Genomic DNA, 19,335 nt, shown 5'->3' with positions numbered 1-19,335 from the left:
TGTACTCCTTCACAAAAATCGGCAGCTTCCTCTCTGGTCCGATTGTGATGTCGTTCGACCTCTTTGATACCATCATAAGAATAGCCTTCATCTCCACATCAAAAGCCCCATCATCTTGAACTTTGATTGGTCACCAATCGTTGTCGTTGTTGCCACCAATCTCTTCGCATGATTGCCCACCCCATATGGGTGTTTTTTTTAGATTTTAAACCTTTAGGGACTAATGTGTAATTTTGCAAGGATGTGTTTGCTGAATTTCAAATATGTTGGAATTGCTAACATCACTGGTCCAACTAGTCAATATGAAAACTGAGCCCTTGACCGGGTCAAGGCTTGATCTGGTTTTCAAAACATTGCTACTACAATACAACTAGAGATGGGCATTTCGCTCGCCTCGATGGGGATCCACCCCGACCTGATTGGGGCAAGGATTCACCTAATTTCACAAGTGATGGACCGAAGATCGACAAGAAAAAAAATCCCCACACTTGGGGACAGGGCAGGTATGGGGTTAGTTAATTTGCCCCCGACGAGGACCCGCCTTGCCCCGCCCCAAAAGCCCCATAAAACTTTGACCCGTGTCGTCCTTAATCGCCACGTGAAAACCCCTCCCCGTCCTCGCCTTGCCCCGAAATCGAATTTTGATATTCTATATAATATTTTAAAATTTAGTCAATTAATTCAATACAATTTAATTACTTAATAATCTAATCACATTGTAATTAAGTAATTAATTACAATTTTATTAAATAATTAATTAATCCCTTAAAGATTTACAATTTGTAAATTTATTGCAGTATTACATAAACTAAGGTAATTGAGTTTCTCTTCTAAGTAAATTATCTAAACTCGAGAAACATTTTAGGAGAAATCTATATTAGAAAAATAAATATCAAATTGCACAAATTCTATTATCTTTCTAATCAATTAATTAGTTAATTAAGTAATTATTATTAACATTGTTTTATTTTACACAAGTTCTATTATCCTGTCTTTCTAATCAATTAATTAGTCATAAACTTTATTAACAATGTTTTATTTTTATTCAATGGTTCACTTATGGGATGTTTGTTTAAGCTTATAAGCTGGTCAAACTAGCTTATAAGCTGGTCAAACTAGCTTATAAGCTCTAAAATTAAGTTGACTTGTTTGTTTATAACTTTTTTAAGCTTATAAGTTGAGCTTATAAGCCAAAAAAAAAAAAAAAAGTTTTTTTTTGGCTTATAAGCAGAGACTTATAAGCACTCTGCTTATAAGCTAGTTTGACCAAGTATATTACCACATTGTTTAATTTTAAAATTTCATAGTATACCCTTATTTAATGTAGTACCCTTTTTAGTCATTTTATAATAAAATATACTTATAAGCCACATTTTACCAAACACGTCAACTACTTATCAGTCACTTATAAGTACTTTAACCAAACATATAATTGCTTAAAATTGCAAATGCTTATAAGCTAAAAATTAGCTTATAAGTACTTGTTGCTTATAAGCTATTTTTCATAAGCTTAGACAAACACCCCCTAAGACTTGATGCAATTATGTATGATATATCAATCTTGATTTTTATATTTATTAATTAGTCATAAATTATATTAATAGTTTCTTTTTCTTTAAACCTTTTTCATTAAAAACTAATTAAATCAAATAATTGATTATGATTTATGAGTTATCAAATATCAATCTTGATATTTAATTTTGATATTCTATATAATATTTTAAAATTTAGTCAATTAATTCAATAAAATTTAATTACTTAATAATCTAATCACAATATCATATTGTATCTTTCAAAAACTAGTTAATATATTAAAAAAAAAAACAACTACAACAGAAGAAAAACAACCAATCCCAAAAATAAAATATATACTCAAAAATTAACTAAATATACATTTATTTTCATATCAAAATTTTATTCATATATTTCAATGAGTTTTTATTTTACTGTCTAGAGTTATAACTAAAGAATTATACAAAATCAATATTAAAAAAGAGTTTAAAATAATTCATATAAGCCATTCGAGGAAAATTCCCCAACCCTCGGCTCAAGTCGGGGTGGGGATGGACAACATCTCATCCCCACGGAGTGGCATTGGGGATTCCCCTACCCCCTTGTCCCAGGGATGGGCGAACCCTCAAGGGGTCGGGTACGGGTCCAAAGACCCCAATCCCCGACCTCGACCCACCCTACGTCCATCCCTAGACACAACTTTGGTTGCTAACATTACCAAGCCTAAGACAAACAACGCTTCCAAATCCTCTTCTTTCTTTTTGGATAATTAATGAAAAATTTAAGTTCTATTACTTGAACTCAAGTCTCTCAAGTGAGAGTCGAGTATCCTAACCACCGAGACTGCAACAAAAGTTAACATCCTCATCCTCTTTATGCAGCAAACAATTTTTCCTTCACAATTTTGAAACGTTATTCGCTCTTCCTGCCACTCTATCAACAAAGAAGGAAGCTAACATAGTGGAGTGGTATCCGAAAGTATTGGGAAATTACATAATTTTATGTAGGTTTTAAAGATGAAATACCCGAAAAAAAAAATTTTGGTAATGAGAATTACCTAGAAAAATAGATAATGGGGTTAACTAAGAGATTTAGGATGAAAAAAGTTGCCAGAGTTAATCGTTGAATAAAATATAATATTTATAAAAAAATTAATTATTATTTTATGTGGAGCTTAAAATAACACCACTCAATATTTTTTGAATATTACTAAGATATGAACGTTGGGGTAAAAATAACATAGTCCAATTCGATGAAGCCCAATACGGTCCATGATAAACGGGATAAACAATGAATCAAAGAATAATATTATAATTTATACATGTAATATTTTCATACAACACGATGTGACAAAAGATGATTGGGTGAAGATTTATTTTTAATATAAAATATGTCAATCATCTTTTGTCAATATTATATGTATAGTATTATGCAATAATAATATTCAGGATCGAAAATAGATCAGGTTGGAAATTTGGGCTGCCTGGGCCTAAACCTAAAAAGTTCGGCCGAAGAGAGGAGACCCAAAACTTAAAAATGTTAAAAGACACGTGACACATGGGGAGACAAACCCTCCACATGTTTAGGAGTAGGAGATAGTGGCTGTATAAATTCTCCAAGGGAGCAAGCTTGCAAGAATCTCACACAAAACACTTACAGTTTTCTCTCCAATTCGCTAATTTCTTGATCTAGTATTTGACTTAAGTATTTTTTTTTTTTTAGTTTTTTATTGGTGGTATAATTTTGTTTTATTTTTCAACATTAGTCCATCTTCTTTTAGAGATTGTAAAGTTGTTAAGAATCTTTTAATTTGAACGAATCTTATTTCAACAAGTCTTTCACACATTGTGACTGCTCATGTCATTTCTTCTAACAAACAATTGATACGGAGAAATTCTCAAATGAAAGACCAGTATTATGTGCCAGCTGGTTGCCACCCAATGTTGGAAATGAAAAACTTGGCAGGAAAGTGTGAAAGTGAAGGTTATTATTGTTTTTGGAAAAGACAATCGCTAATTTCTAAACAGATCTTCCTAGAATGATAACAACTTTACTCATTTTTTCGTCTTCTAAAAGTTGACAATAATAATAAACAACCTTTAATATATTGCCAATTCAATGCCCAACCTGTTTTTTTTTTTTTCCTCTTATTTGATGACAGAGGGTTTTTGGATAAATTAATTTGTACGTACCAACTAATCTCTCAAAATTTTAAAACTATTAGTTGAGTAAGAGACACAATGATCACGCTTATTACTGCTTAGATGAACTCAAATTTAGAAACTCATAAAACCCTTTTTTTATTCTTTTATCATCAAATCATCTATTGGTGGTTTTCTATGACCAAATTTACTTCTTCTTCCGTATACTATAACTTTATTAATTTTGTATGCTAAAGAAGGTGTTTGATTCTTCAAAATCTATCAATGTTACAAAAATTTAATTAAAACCACTTTTTATCTTGAATTAAAATGCAATACAATATATATTCAAACCAATATGGGAATATTTTATTTTCAAACATTAAAAAATCTATTCAAAAATCAAAATAAACCAAAAAGAATTAAAATATTTAACAGAAGTTTTAATTGCCATTTCAAAATCTAGAAGGGTAGGAGGGACATGAGGTCCCCCTACAATTAAAGTTGTGGAAATGTATGGCCATTCTATGTTATTGAAGAAACACTCATATCTTATCTTGATGATGAAATCTTCTACTCTAACAAAAAGTTTTCAATAATGAGGAGTTTGAAGTTTCGATTTTTTCTTGGAAAATTTTAATAATTTAGTTTGTAAGAGAAGGCAAAAAGAAAAGGACAAATGGGCTCTACCACTTTTAAATACCCATTACAAATTAAAGCTCTCAATTTCATGGTGAGTTTGGTGCTTCTTCTATTCTTTATCACTTTTTACTAATTGTCTCTTCAACTCTTAAAACTTTCCTATCCATACTCATTCTAATGAAATTCCTTTCCCTATTCACAACCTTTTTTTTTTTTTTTCACCGACAAATTCTTGAAAATTATTGTACCAAAGGAATTAATTAAGTGGCTTTGGAGTCTTAATAATCTTATGGATCTTGAAAATATTATTAAAATGAGATGCTTTTTGATGTTTTAGTTTAAGCTATTTGATGTTATAATATTGCTGGATTTTCATTAGCAACAGATTTTTTGTCAACCCCAAAGGATTGACTTGGCGGTCAAAGAGGTTTGGGTCTCTCATTGAGTGTCTGGGTTTGAACTTTAAGGTCGCTTTATCTGGTCTTTTGAACTTGTAAGGTGTTAAATAGACCTTGGAGATTAGTTAAAGTACGTGCAAACTGACAAACCTGAAACAAACCAAAAACATGGTGGCAGAGGAATTCAAAAAAGGAGAAGGAAATTTCAATACCATGAAAATGAAAATAGAAATGAAATTATAGGTATTAGTTGAGCAGTAAGAGACAGGCTGGACTGGAGGTTGATGGCATAAAATGGAAGACACCTGTAAGTTTTAGTGTTTCAGAGAATTTGGCTCAACTTTATCAAACCAAATACATCATCCCACATGCTATTTGTATTTCCATAAACCTTTACTTTTTCATTTATTTTAATTTCCAATAAATAAGATTTTATGTATCTTCATTTAATTGTTTTTTAGTTTGGTAGATGAAGTGGTTGCCTAGATTAATCAGTGTAACTTCATACTACAATCTACTGCTAACAAGTCAACTTAATTTGCATTAAAAGCAAATACTTTTATTAATTTACTCAGAAAAATTATAATTACTTACTTAGAATAAAAAACACTTCATAATTTATATCAAATATTTAATTCAATATTTGTATCTTGTATTATAATAATAGTCAAGATCTTGGATTCTAATTAAAATAATTAAAAAGTGTAACTTATTAGTTTATCAAATAATTCAAATAGTGAAGAATAAGATTTGGTCAGATCAACCATCACCCTGATAGTAAAAAAACAAAAAAAAGTTTCATGAACTCTTAAGTTTGAGTCTCTCAAACACTAATAGGAGTGATTACTAGGTAAATTACCCAGTTAGCAATTTTAAGGCCCTGAAAGATTAGGTGAGGAGCACGCAAACTGGCTCAGACACCCTGATGATAAAAAAAAAAAAAAAAAATTTGCTTAGATCCAAGTGAAAAATAAACTTGTGAGTTGAGATACCATCATATTCATCTTCAACTAATAGTTGCTTTATAATATTTAATAAGAGGGGATGCTAACCAAATACAATATTATTAAAAAGTAATTAAGTTCATTGACTCTAATTAATCTTCCTACTATTAAAGACACATTTTTAAGTTTCAAGTGCCCACCAAAATAAAATGAAGAACATGCGAGAGTTAACTACTTGGCAGACAAATTTTGGAAAGAAACTGAATTAATTTTTAAAAATAAATTATAAATATTACTTTAATTTGAATATTTACATAAATTCTGTACAAATTAAACAGAAAGATCTTTGTGTTTACTAAATCATAAAATTTTTATAAACTTTGGGTTATAATATTCATCCTGATACATAGGAAAAACCTAAAAATTGATTCTATTAAAATGAAAATTTATTATACTCATGTATGTATAAAACAGACCAAATCTAGATATGAGTTGAAAGGAATTAATTTAACTGTAAGAAGAAAGAAACGCGCCAAAAGCAACAGACTGAAAAGAACGTGGTGCCCACGTTTGAGGTGAAAGCCAAACCTCACCAGTCACCAGTCCCAGAAAGTGAAAGCTTACATCACACTCTCTGCAATACCCACTTTAACACTCTAACTCAATCTACATGTCTATATTTTTATTTTTACATATATTGGAATACATCTATACTGGAAATTGACAAATATATGAAAATTCTTAGTTTTGATGTCTTCAAATTTTTAATATGCACACCAAAGGTGAGTATCTGATCACTGACTTTGGATCTTAAGGTTTGTGAAGTTAGGGACTAGATATTCATCTGTAGTCTACATTAAAAAAAAAATACAGTAATTAAGTTTACTGTTTGTATACTAATGGCGCATCAAATCTAAGGCCAAACTCAGTCGCCCCACATGATGAATATATTTATTCATTACTAAAATTATTGCATGCAAGAAAGCAACAAAGAACAAACAGAGGAATAAAGGCTTCTCTTCTCCAAGAATCTTACTTTTTCGCTTTTGTTTTTTTAATCTCTTTGGAGTTTGAAAACTGAACAAACAAACCACAAAAACTAATTGTTCGGGAAGAAAGAAAAAGCCATTAGTTTTACTATCATATACAATTATGGCGTTATAAAAAAGACAAAGAGAAGAAATGTCTGTTTGTGGGAATTCCAGGTCAGTGTGGAGGTGAAATCTTTACAAGTTTCTTAGAAAAGAACCCCTGTCATTAAATTGTCTTGGCTTGTTCGCAGAACCTCAGGAGAAAAGCAAGCTCTATGTATCAGTAGGATTTGTTTGTGTGTATGGTTGGTAAGTTTTTGTAGTTTTTTTTAAATGGGTGGTCAAATTATCATCAACATTCAATTATTTTACTGTTTTTGGAGTTGCTTTTTGAATACAGAAATAGTGTGATATATTTTTTATCTGAATTGGGTTTGGGTTACTTTGTTCTGTTTGTAAAGAATCCTTTTTTGTGTTAGCCAGGGAATTTCTTCATTTGGAAGTCAGAATTATGTGTTAAGTTGGTTTTAAGTGATCTTTTAAAGTCTTAAAGCATAATTAAGCACAAATTTAATTGTGAATTTGTTCTGAAGGAGAAGACACTGTTCCAACAACCCTTGAATTTGCAGGAGTTTGTTCAATCTGCTCTTCAACAGGTAAGCATTTTTATGATTTTTGAAAGAAACCCTCTCTCTCTTTTAATGGATAACATAAACTGTTTTATGCTTGAGATAAAGAGAAAGTCTGTGTCACTCTGAAAATAAGAAATGCAGCATTAACTGTTGCTAAATAAATTTATGGACAATTTCAAGTCAGTTTTGCAGACTTGTAGAGATTTATTTTGTCTTTTATGTTGCATTTGGTTAGAATTAACTCCTCAATAAAGCATTCTTTGTTTTCCATTTTACTTTTAGTCCACTGATAAATTCTTATCGTCTTTAAATTGTTTATATATGGCTATGCTTGCAGAGCTTCAGTTGGTCTTGGGAACATGAATTTAAGTAATTAAGAAGCAAGAAATTCAGGAATTTATAGAGCCCACAAGATTGTTACTTCAACTGGATGTTGGTTTCTTAGCTCCTTTACTGTTTTCCTAGTCCCTGATAGCTCTATAATCTTGTGTAATTTTCTCCTAGTGCACATTTTTTATGCACTGATGGCAAAAGGTTTCAAATTGAGTCATTCTGCTCTTCTGGTTCTTGTTTTCATTTTGTTTCGAATCAATCATTCGGAACAGCTAAAGTCTTCCCAGGCTCAGACCCTTTTAAGAATTCAAGGGCTTTTAAACAACCCAACTGTTTTAAGCAGCTGGAATAGTAGTACAGAGTTCTGTAGTACTGAACCAAGTTCATCTTTGACAGTGGTTTGTTATGAAGACAGCATAACTCAGCTGCACATTGTTGGAAACAAGGGAGCTCCTATGTTACCTTTAAACTTTTCCTTTGATTCCTTCATAACAACTCTTGTCAAGCTTCCGGACTTGAAAGTCCTTACACTCATTTCGCTTGGTTTATGGGGCCAGATACCTGGTAAAATTACGCGTTTATCATCTCTAGAGATACTTAATATGAGTTCAAATTTTCTGCATGGTTCCATCCCTCAAGAGCTTTCATATTTAATTAGCCTCCAAACACTCATACTTGATGAAAACCTGCTGGCTGGTCAGCTACCAGACTGGTTGGGGTCACTGTCAGTCTTGGCTGTACTGAGTTTGAGGAAGAATTTGTTCAATGGTACTTTGCCGGATTCACTTAGCAATTTGGATAATCTTAGAATTCTTTCGCTTTCGCATAACCATTTCTATGGAGAAGTTCCTGATTTTAGTAGCTTGACATACCTTCAAGTGCTTGACTTGGAAGATAATGCTTTTGGACCTCAGTTTCCTAAACTTGGGAATAAGTTGGTTACGTTAGTACTGAGCAAAAACAGGTTTCGATCTGCGATCCCCACTGAGGCGAGCTCCTATTATCAGCTTCAGACAATAGATCTCTCTTTCAATAGATTTATTGGCCCATTTCCTACATCACTGCTGTCCCTACCTTCTATGAGTTATTTGAACATAGCCGAAAACAAGCTCACTGGAAAGCTTTTCAACAATCTCTCTTGCAGTGCTGCACTTGAATTTGTTGATTTGTCGTCGAATCTTTTGACTGGACACTTACCCGATTGTCTAGTTTCGGGTTCTAAGAACAGAGTTGTTCTGTATTCTAGGAATTGTCTAGATACTGGATATGGAAAACAACATCCATTGTCCTTTTGTCAGAATGAAGCTTTAGCTGTGGGGATCATACCTCAGAGAAAGAAGCAGAAACGAATCTCCAAAACAGTTCTTGCACTGAGTATAAGTGGAGGGATTGTTGGAGGAATTGTACTTCTTGGAGTTGCAATCTTGGTTGTTAGGAGGGTTAATGCCAACAAGCCTTCCAAGAAGCCTACAACAAGATTAATTGCAGAGAATGCTTCAACTGGTTACACCTCAAAGTTCCTCTCGGATGCAAGTAAGTTTCATTTCTTTCAAATTATGAATGCAGTTGAGTAACGCTTCGAATATTTTTAAATAATTAATCTGATATGATGTTTTGCCACTTCTGAAGGGTATATATCTCAAACAATGAAGCTGGGAGCACTTGGCCTTCCAGCTTATCGAACATTTTCCTTGGAAGAGCTTGAGAAGGCTACAAACAACTTTGACACATCTGCATTCATGGGTGAAGGTTCTCAAGGACAGGTACCGATAAAATGGGAAAGAAAAAACTTCTTGAGGCATTATCTAAATCTTACATATTTTGTGCTTTCAGATGTACAGGGGTCAGCTGAAGGATGGCTCCTTTGTTGCCATTAGATGCCTTAAAATGAAAAAGAGCCACAGCACCCGGAACTTTATGCACCATATAGAGCTGATATCGAAACTCAGACATCGCCATTTGGTCAGCGCACTAGGACACTGCTTTGAGTGTTACCTGGATGATGCAAGTGTCAGCCGAATATTCCTCATCTTTGAATATGTTCCAAATGGCACACTAAGGAGCTGGATATCTGGTAATTCACAAATATATATATATTGTTTCTCAGTCTCACCCATATATTAGTTCAGAACTCGCTGAAAGTGTTTGACCTTTGATCATCTATGTGATTACTTGACAAAATTATAAATATGGCCAACTAGATCAGCTTCATAGAATGACTGATTTGCTTCTGAAATGTGGTGTAATTGGCAGAGGGACGAGCTCGACAATCACTTACTTGGACACAACGTATAACAGCTGCAATAGGGGTAGCAAAAGGCATTCAGTTTTTACACACAGGGATCATGCCAGGTGTATTTTCAAATAATCTGAAGACGACAGACATTCTATTAGACCAGAATCTTGTTGCGAAAATCAGCAGCTATAACCTGCCATTGTTAGCAGAAATTACAGGAAAGGTATGAAGAGGAAAATTTTCCTTTCCTTAGCCTGATTACTTTTCTCTGCGGACCAAGCATTTTGAGTTGGTATTTTGGTCTGCAATCTTGCAGGTTGGTCATGGCATTCCTTCTGCTGGACCAATAGACCCGAGCATGAGTGCAGGGTAAGTACTTCAAATGATATTATGTCATAAATCATATACTGAAATTTCATCAGATACTTCAAGCTGAAAGCCCTCAATGCTTTCCGTATCTCACATTATCAATGATGTTCTTTTTAATCTTTCTTGGCAGGATGAAGCATGAAGAAAAGATTGATGTTTATGACTTTGGATTAATTTTACTAGAAATCATTGTGGGGAGACCACCAAAATCCAAGAAGGAAGTGGATGTTCTGAAAGATCAGGTAATGTTGTCTCTAATTTCTTATTAGGTATTTTATTTTAAATATAGTTTTAACATAGCTTTTTCATCCATAATCATTTAAAGACTTCAGAATACAGTGAACTCTTAGTGCAGAATGTTGCTTTTAGGCTTCAACTTCAGGAATGTTGCAAAAACATCTTATTTATAACCAATACATGTCAGTGGTTAGTATGAACTCGTCGACATTCTATATTAGTTGAGTAATAGCATCTTTACTCAATATTATGCAGTTGCAAGCCTCAGCAGGATGAAGTTCTCGAAGGAGCATGTTGATCCACAGTTAAAAATTCATGCTTAGATCAATCACTGAAGACAATGATGGAAATTTGTGTCAGGTGTCTACTTAAGAACCAGAAGATAGACCTTCGGTTGAAGATGTTCTGTGGAATTTGCAGTTTGCGCTCAGGTTCAGGAAGCATGGCGTGGAGACTCACAGAGCAGTGAAGGATCTCCTACTCACTACACAACCTCCACACCGACACTTCAGCCTTCCTTAGCTGCAATTTCAGGTTCATATTATGCCAATTTCCCTTAAATTCTGATAGATTGCAAATCAAACATGAAATGAGTTGAATATACTACCTTTCTGGTCTTCCACTTTGGCATTTCGTTATGTTACTGATTAGAACAAAAATAATTTGGACGGCAGGACAGGTTGCAACAAGAGAAAAAAGAATAAAAACTTACTAGAGTGTAACACACATTATGAGCTTTCTGGCAGGCCAGAATGCCCGAAAGTTTTCTATCTTCCTGCAACCCCTCTCCTTTTTTTTTTGTTATGTATTCTTTTGACAACCAACTAGAAGTTGCAGGATCACTTGTCCATACCAATTTCCAGAGCAGAAAACTGTCTAACCGTGAAATACTGTTCTATTGTATGATGCTTGTCTAGTCCTTCAAACTTCAGAGCTACACTTCATGACTCCCTGAATGATAAGATCAGTGGTGCAGATCACGTATCCCTTGAATTCTGATGCATTGAATAATTCGTAACAGTCAAAAGGGGATATTGTTCTGCTTTTTAGGTGTGAGATGGAAGCTAGAGCTAGAGCCTAGAAGGGATAGTACACAAGCTGTATTAATGATATTATTAATGTGTCCAGTACCTTGCCCAATTTTTTGGCAAGAACTGTTTGTTTCTCTTCATTCTTATTTCCTTATGGGTTGAATCTGAATTTTGGAAAAACATACTATATATTACACGATGGATCACAGGTATGAAGTAAAAATATTATATAGCCATAGATTCTGTGGCAGTTAGCAGATCATTTCGTCTAATCTATAAAATCATAATTATGTAAACATTATTTGCGCTATCTAATCAATCTTCAACTCCAGATGCATCTACCAATACTGGAAATCAATCTAATCAATTCCCAGCTCGGTTTCCTTTCGCAACTGCAAATCTGATTCTGGGCATTATAAAGACAACCGTGCACATCAGCTTCAATGATGTAGCACATAACTGATAACACTCAATTGCTAACTCCGCACTGCATATTTAATTCTATGCCTTTCACTCTTTCAGTGAGAAAGAAAAGAGATGAAAATTATCTGTGCATTGTGCCTGATACAAAATAAAAATCTTTCTTTCGGCATTATCACCAAGATTTTACTCCTGGTAACATAACAACAAATACTCTTACAAGGTCAAGGATCTATACTATCGGAAAAATTACAATGCTGGAAAGGTAGAAGCCGTAAATTTCCGTTGTAATGAGGACACTGGGATTTGAGATTATCTGCATACAAGCATCACCATCATATCTGCAAATTCATCAATATGAGCAAACAAGCAAATCTTAGTAAATACAATGCAAGATGAGAGTTGATAGACATTCATAACATCTGAAAGCCCACTAAATAAAATTCCAGTAAAACAGGTGCTCTGTTTTCATCTCTGATGAGAGATTGATTGTCTAAAGCATCACTACAACAACAATATTCCTATACAGAGGCTACAGAACAAATTACAATTACATGAAAGAAGAATCAGTAAAAACATTAAGAAATCAAGGCGTTCAACCAGGGCTGTCTAGAAGCCAGAAATGAAAACATCCAAAGGAATCTCCTAAGAAAATGCACACGAAAGCAGATTATCTAACAAGTGTAGGGACATTCAGACCCACCACAAGCACTCTCCATTTCTCATGCAGAGACAAGTTTCCGGCGCTTTCTTTCGGCCTTTAGTCAGCAGTCCAGCTCTGCTCCACTATCTCACGCACTCTTCGGTTATATTCTCGCTTGTTCTCACTAAACATGCGAGCTGCTTCTGAGTTTGCAGGGGAGTTTGGATTTGGATCACAAAGCAGTGACTGGCATACAAACAAAAGCTTGCCAAGTTAGCATTGCAAAATATTCACTTTCACATTGTATTGAATTGCATGTAAACACTAAATTGATAAGTATGAATCCAAAATTGTAAAAGCAATATAAGTAACCAACCAAATGGAAGTATTATGCAATTTTAAAGAAAATGCCCTGAGCTAATAATTGTCTGAACTCCAGTATGAAACAAAGATAATGCTAAATGGTACGTCATTATCATGTAAGAGAGTCAGAATTTAAAGCAGATGCCACCTGTGCAAAAGATTAATTTCAATTTAAAGAATACAACACAGAATTACAACAATATAGAACAGAATGATGGAATTGTCAAAACATGAGTAAAAATAAAAAGATGCATTCTTTATCATCATGTATAGCTAATTCAGAAGTATCAATTGCAGGAATTAACGTTGGCAATGCTTTTAGTTGCGTAATTTTCAAGCATTTAAGAAGAAGTATTACACATAAGCTCAATCCATGTGTGACAACAACTCCTATATTATTTCCTAGAGTCCATGTTTAAGCACTCTATCAACCTCCAAATGTCAAGTCACCTTGAGCCACCAACTTGAAGAATTATATTTCAGAAGTTTCCTAGCTATCAAGGTTGTAGGTTCGGAAAGAACCCCTGTAGGTTCAGAAAGAAGCCCCAAATTAAAACTCAGTGAACATCTAGGTATAGTTGTTTTATAGAAACTAATTATTTTAGGAAATCTTTCATTTAAGCAATTAAAATTTTCAGTCAAATTATTTCCTGTTCAGATCAAATTTAGTTATCTTATTTAAGTGGTATTTAGATTACTAATTTTAAGTTTATTTGTATTTCCTATGTTACTTAGGATTGACCACAATAAAAAAGGTTAAGTGTTATTCTTAGGCAGATTTAAGAACTATTAATGCATAAAATATTAGTTTCTACCACAAATTTATCACCTTCTATTCCTGATCCCTGTGATTTCCCCCATTTCTCTTTTCACCTCTCTTATCTTCTGTTGCACAGTTCTATAACAATTTGGTTAAAGCAACTTCAAACTTAAGTAGAACCCATATGATAAAAAAGAAGAAAGAGGAAGAAATGAATGGGGGGGATCTAGAAGAATAAGAAATCAGCAAACACCAGCAATTAGGGAAAGGGAGAAATAGATTTTGGGGAGAACCTCACGTCATTCTGTAATAATCAATCAAGTCTACCAAACAGTAAGAACCAAAGGCCCTTTCTGTTACTGGCCAAACAGTAAGAACCTAAGGCCCTTTCTGTTACTGGCTAATTCTAGTAAAATAAGAAACGGAAATTTAATTGAAATAAACAACCTAAGAGGCATGCTAAAAGCAATTGCTTTGTCCATCACTTACCGTGCTCTTTGAAGGACGCATGCATGATTACTACTTTTCTTTGTATTCATGACAAACAAAAGCCAGTATTTGAAACTTAATAAGGAAATTGCAATTGTCTTCTCTTTTGGTTTATTCTGCAACTAAAAATCTTCTGGAAACATTTTCCTCCAATTTCTCTGTGCATATTTGTATCCAAGTCATGACATCCAACTCCAAAGTTTATCTTTATTCCTCTCTGTTTTCTACGTCCACATTCTTCCTAACGCCTTAACCTCCCAACAATGTGAAGATAAATGTATGACCTATACACATGTCTTTCGATACCTTCTCAGCAACCTTAGGTCTAGACAAACTAACACTCAAATTCTTTACAAGTAAAATTCTTTCCACAAATTCTATCTTCCGAGGCCACCATCCATTTTCAATCATTTTCGCACACAGCTTGTGAACAAGATTAAAAATTNCCAAAGGCCCTTTCTGTTACTGGCTAATTCTAGTAAAATAAGAAACGGAAATTTAATTGAAATAAACAACCTAAGAGGCATGCTAAAAGCAATTGCTTTGTCCATCACTTACCGTGCTCTTTGAAGGACGCATGCATAATTACTACTTTTCTTTGTATTCATGACAAACAAAAGCCAGTATTTGAAACTTAATAAGGAAATTGCAATTGTCTTCTCTTTTGGTTTATTCTGCAACTAAAAATCTTCCGGAAACATTTTCCTCCAATTTCTCTGTGCATATTTGTATCCAAGTCATGACATCCAACTCCAAAGTTTATCTTTATTCCTCTCTGTTTTCTACGTCCACATTCTTCCTAACGCCTTAACCTCCCAACAATGTGAAGATAAATGTATGACCTATACACATGTCTTTCGATACCTTCTCAGCAACCTTAGGTCTAGACAAACTAACACTCAAATTCTTTACAAGTAAAATTCTTTCCACAAATTCTATCTTCCGAGGCCACCATCCATTTTCAATCATTTTCGCACACAGCTTGTGAACAAGATTAAAAATTCCACAATTCTAAAGGTTTGGTGCGTTTCTAATTTTTTTTTTTTTTTTTCAAGATCGAGATAGATTACACAGCTCTAAGACTCATTTAGTCATTTGTATCGGTCTTTGCAATGTCACATTACAACTCTGGCAGAAAATACATATATTTAAGTTAGAATTTCACAGTCAGTATGACTTAATCACTAGTAATTTATGAGAAGTAAATCATTTTCCTTGGTAAGCCAACACTTTAGGTCAATGATGTCTAGTCCATAGAAACAATGAAGAACAGACTCATACTTTTTATAGGAGCTACCACACTCAGTTTCTTTACATCATTTTTCTGGATGAGACAATTGGCAAAAAATTCCTCAGATTCCTATAGTAGAAATTAATAGAAATCACAAAATCTAAGCGTCTCACAAGCTTACAATCTGCTTCCTATCTGCGTAAGAATAATAGAGACCAAGCAAGCAATTGCATATTACTAACAGGAAGCCTCACATAACAGAGGCAATCCAGAGGAGAGACTTTTTGCATGGCATTCTTTCTTATTTGTAGAACAGATACATGAAAGTACAGTAGGGAAAATCATTAATCAATTTGGGACAAAACAACCAGCAGTTTGTACTGACTGAGGCAACCGATAACAAGAACTCAAGATTTAATTCTTTTTAGAACCTTGGTATGTTGCACACAAGTTCTTTCAAATATGTTCCTTATTATCTTAAAACTGGAAGACTCATCCTTTAGTTAATCCAGTGAAAACAAAGTAATATCTGTTTCCTCGAACATTTTGAATAATGTCTTAAAACTTGTTTAGAACAGTAAAATATTAATAACATGATCCATATAACAAACTTCTAGGCCAACAAAGGCTTTCTGACTTCAAGCTTTTAATATCTTATCAGCATCATCAGATTATCTGACATACATTTAGCCACTGAGATCATGGGTACACCTCAGTTGGAAATTTCATTCAAGCTATCCCCTCACCTCCATTGAACCGAAGGAATTCAAATAATAAGGAAAATGGGGGAAACAGTATAAACAAATCAATAACCAAAAAAAGGGAATGTCGAAGCCCATGTAACTAGTCCCATTTTTTTTTTTCTTTATCTTCAAACAACAAAAGAGGACATTGCAAGCAAGTTTCCAGTGACCAAAGTTAATTGCATGAAATTCAGAACAGTAAAAACAAACAAGTTCAATCAAATCAATTTCCCATGAACAATTAAGGAGAAAGAAAAACCAAACAAAATATCACCTGGATAGATGTCAGAATAGCCGCAACATCATATATAGGACTCCATTGATTTTGTAAAATATCCAAGCAAATGCTTCCATCTGCATAGACTGATCAAATTCATAGACACAGTGAGAAATCAAGGTAATCACAGTCAAAACAGCATGCCATGTAATCCAGAAAGTCAGAGCAATCACCAAATTTGATAAAGAAGAAGAATAGAAAACATCATTAAATAAAAAATCCAGCAACAAAAATTAGAAATAAGACAGTAACATACTATTTGGATGAAACATCCGCGAGACAAACCGAACTGTTGGAGGTTTATTCGGATAATCCTCAGTAAATTGCAGAGTCAACTTGAACGTACCTGAACAAGTTCAAGAAAATGCTTACATCAAACATGGAAATAAATTATAAGGATATTTAAAATAAATAAGCATAAAGGTTTTCATTCTTCTGATGTAAGAATTTTAAAATATTTGTGCTACTGCTACACTTCAACTTTTAACTCTGTTTCTTCCATATGTTTCAGATTACGGTGATTTTTGAAGAATCTTATTGTCTCCAAATTTTTTTTACTTAAAATAGGAAACTAAAGAAAATGTTTTGCGTACATCAAATAGTTTAAAGCATTGAAATAGAAAAATTGAACAAACTGATCTAAATAAAAGTTTAACTCTAAAATTTGCAAAGATGTGGCCATATCAACAATAGTGGGTGTTACAGTATTTAAATTCTGCTTAGAAAGGAAGCTCTTGCACTAAAAGCAGGTATTCAATTCCTGCATAAAGAAAGCACAGCATAACATAAACCTGGTGACATTCCCATCCCTCAAAGTCTTATAATGTTGTTGGAAACTATTTTTCAAACTTTTTCACAATCAATTCATTCTACCTACAACAATTTAGGAAAATTTCTATCAGATAGTTATTAACCTATTTGTAAACAGTAAAAGCCTCCATACAAAATATCTCATTTTGTTCAAATTAACGTTTGTCCAACCAAATCATCTAATAAAAGGAAAAATAACTAAATAATTAACCGTTAGTAACACAATAATTTTATAAAACCACAAAATATAACCAACATAAGAACAAAGACCAAAAAGAAAAAACGATAAAAGGAAAAAAGAGTTTTCGAAACTAGTCAAATGAAACCTCGGAGCTTTAAACAAGATTAGACAAGCAAAACCCAGTTGCTTAAACGAGAATTATATAGGAAATTAAATCAGTATAAACCAAGCCCTAATTAATCATCCACAACAAAACACGACCTAACCCTAACCAAATTCAACGATGTTCTATCCAAATCATCAGCACAACCAGTAATAAATCATTTAAAAACCAGCTTAATAACAAGAAAAATTAATAATTCAGCCAAATAAATCATAATAGAAGCTAAAATTAATCAGAAACCCAACAAAACTATCACTAATTGCAAAACTAAGAAAAAGAAATACCCACCTCCATCCCACGGTGTATCATCAGGCCTACAAAAGAGAGACGCAAATCAAAAGAGGAAAAACGAAAATAGAAGAAAGAAAAAGAAGAAAGAAGGCAACGAGAAAATACCCAAAAATGACGGCGTTCCAGAGCATGATGTTGTTGTCTTGAGGGGCGCCACTAATACCGGCGGGTGGATCCTGCTGGAGCCGCTTGAAGTCGCGCATCAGCCTCTTCTTTGCAGGTGTGGACATGGCTGACGGCTCCTCTCTGAGAAAAAGAAGTTTCTAGAAGAGAGAGATCTGGGCAAATCTCTGCAAAACAAGAGGGTTGAGTTTCACACCTTAGGTTGCGTGTGCGTATGTTTATAAATTTATTCTATTTCTCCCAAAACTATTAAAAATAATCAAAAAAAATATTCCTCCCTCCACCTCCAATGAAATTTATTAATTTCATAATAATAGATCAAAATAATATATATATTACTTATTTATATATTTAAATGAGAGAAGGGAAAATATTGAAATATAAAATGAATGGAATGGAATAATATTGCTAGATTCAATAAAAATTATAAAATCTTATATTTATATTTTTAAATTTAATCAATTATGATGATAATTGATAAAAATATATATATATATATATATAGACAAGAAATAGTAAAATGTCAAGGGTATGAATAAGATGACATGTCGGTCTTTAAAAAAAAAAAAAATTAATTATCACTTACTACTTGGAATCGAAGCAGCAAAGTTTCACTCATCATATTTTCATGGTTTTAAAACTAAACGAATAAAAATTTCAATAAAAAGTTTTGTAATCACCTAATTTTACAATGCAAATTCTTCGTCTTATTAATATATTTTTTTTATTTTAATCATATAAAGTACTTATTTAGCATTAATCAAGTAATTTTATATTGAATAGATATAATATTTTTAAGAAATATAAACTCCTCTAAGTATGTACATTACATCAAACTTTACAGGTTTATTTTGTATGTATATCATGAGTTGAAAAAAATAACAAACACCAAGGAAAAGAAAAATAGAAGAATTATGGCATCAAGATCTGATGGCTAAGCTCATCCCATGTGGACTTTTCAACTAACAGAGTCGTGCCACTTGTCCTTCCACCATGTTAAGATCTGATGGCTAAGCTCATCCCATGTGTTGCTCTCACAGTAGATAACTTTACCAGCAAGATTATCTGTCTTAAGTATATTAGTGTTTAGATTTAAGTATAGGGAGGCCTGACTTAAATCCGTATTACGGGGGATTATGTGTGTAATCCACCTCGTAACAATAACTCCCAACCACTATCAGACAGTGTATAAAATGGAGAAACCACCTCCATTTTAAGGGATTGATTAGTCATACAAGGAACATGAAACCCACTTATAGAGAGTTTCATCTCGTTTTTACGTGTGTTTTCCATGTAACTACCTTGTGTGTAAAGTAAATATAAAGTAATAACATA

The 19,335-nt window shown here is 33.2% G+C and overlaps 2 protein-coding genes across 3 annotated transcripts; one reads left to right on the top strand and one right to left on the bottom strand.

Moving 5' to 3' along the window:
• The first annotated feature begins 6,612 nt into the window (after positions 1–6,612).
• On the top strand, positions 6,613–10,751 carry LOC116129815 (probable inactive leucine-rich repeat receptor-like protein kinase At3g03770). The gene is made up of 9 exons (XM_031415543.1): positions 6,613–6,977; positions 7,262–7,324; positions 7,638–9,166; positions 9,263–9,396; positions 9,467–9,707; positions 9,887–10,092; positions 10,186–10,238; positions 10,369–10,480; positions 10,731–10,751. Exons 3-9 carry the CDS (start codon positions 7,825–7,827, stop codon positions 10,749–10,751), a joined length of 2,109 nt encoding a protein of 702 aa, XP_031271403.1. The 5' UTR covers positions 6,613–6,977; positions 7,262–7,324; positions 7,638–7,824.
• A 1,128-nt stretch (positions 10,752–11,879) lies between these two features.
• Positions 11,880–18,223, bottom strand: LOC116129891 (ubiquitin-conjugating enzyme E2 2-like). Of its 2 annotated transcripts, XR_004127968.1 has the most exons (6): positions 17,983–18,223; positions 17,875–17,900; positions 16,689–16,778; positions 16,430–16,518; positions 12,630–12,815; positions 11,880–12,267 (listed from the first exon to the last, which is right to left on the bottom strand). XR_004127968.1 is itself a non-coding variant. In XM_031415629.1 (5 exons), exons 1-5 carry the CDS (start codon positions 18,105–18,107, stop codon positions 12,687–12,689), a joined length of 459 nt encoding a protein of 152 aa, XP_031271489.1. In that variant the 5' UTR covers positions 18,108–18,223; the 3' UTR covers positions 12,323–12,686. The 2 variants fall into 2 exon arrangements, 1 of the variants encoding a protein (XP_031271489.1); XM_031415629.1 differs by lacking the exon at positions 11,880–12,267 and having other exon boundaries at positions 12,323–12,815.
• Between the last annotated feature and the right edge of the window lie 1,112 nt (positions 18,224–19,335).

The sequence above is a fragment of the Pistacia vera genome, unplaced genomic scaffold (assembly GCF_008641045.1).
Source record: "Pistacia vera cultivar Batoury unplaced genomic scaffold, PisVer_v2 Contig214, whole genome shotgun sequence".
Lineage (NCBI taxonomy): Eukaryota > Viridiplantae > Streptophyta > Magnoliopsida > Sapindales > Anacardiaceae > Pistacia > Pistacia vera.
This window is presented reverse-complemented; position numbering and strand designations above follow the sequence as displayed.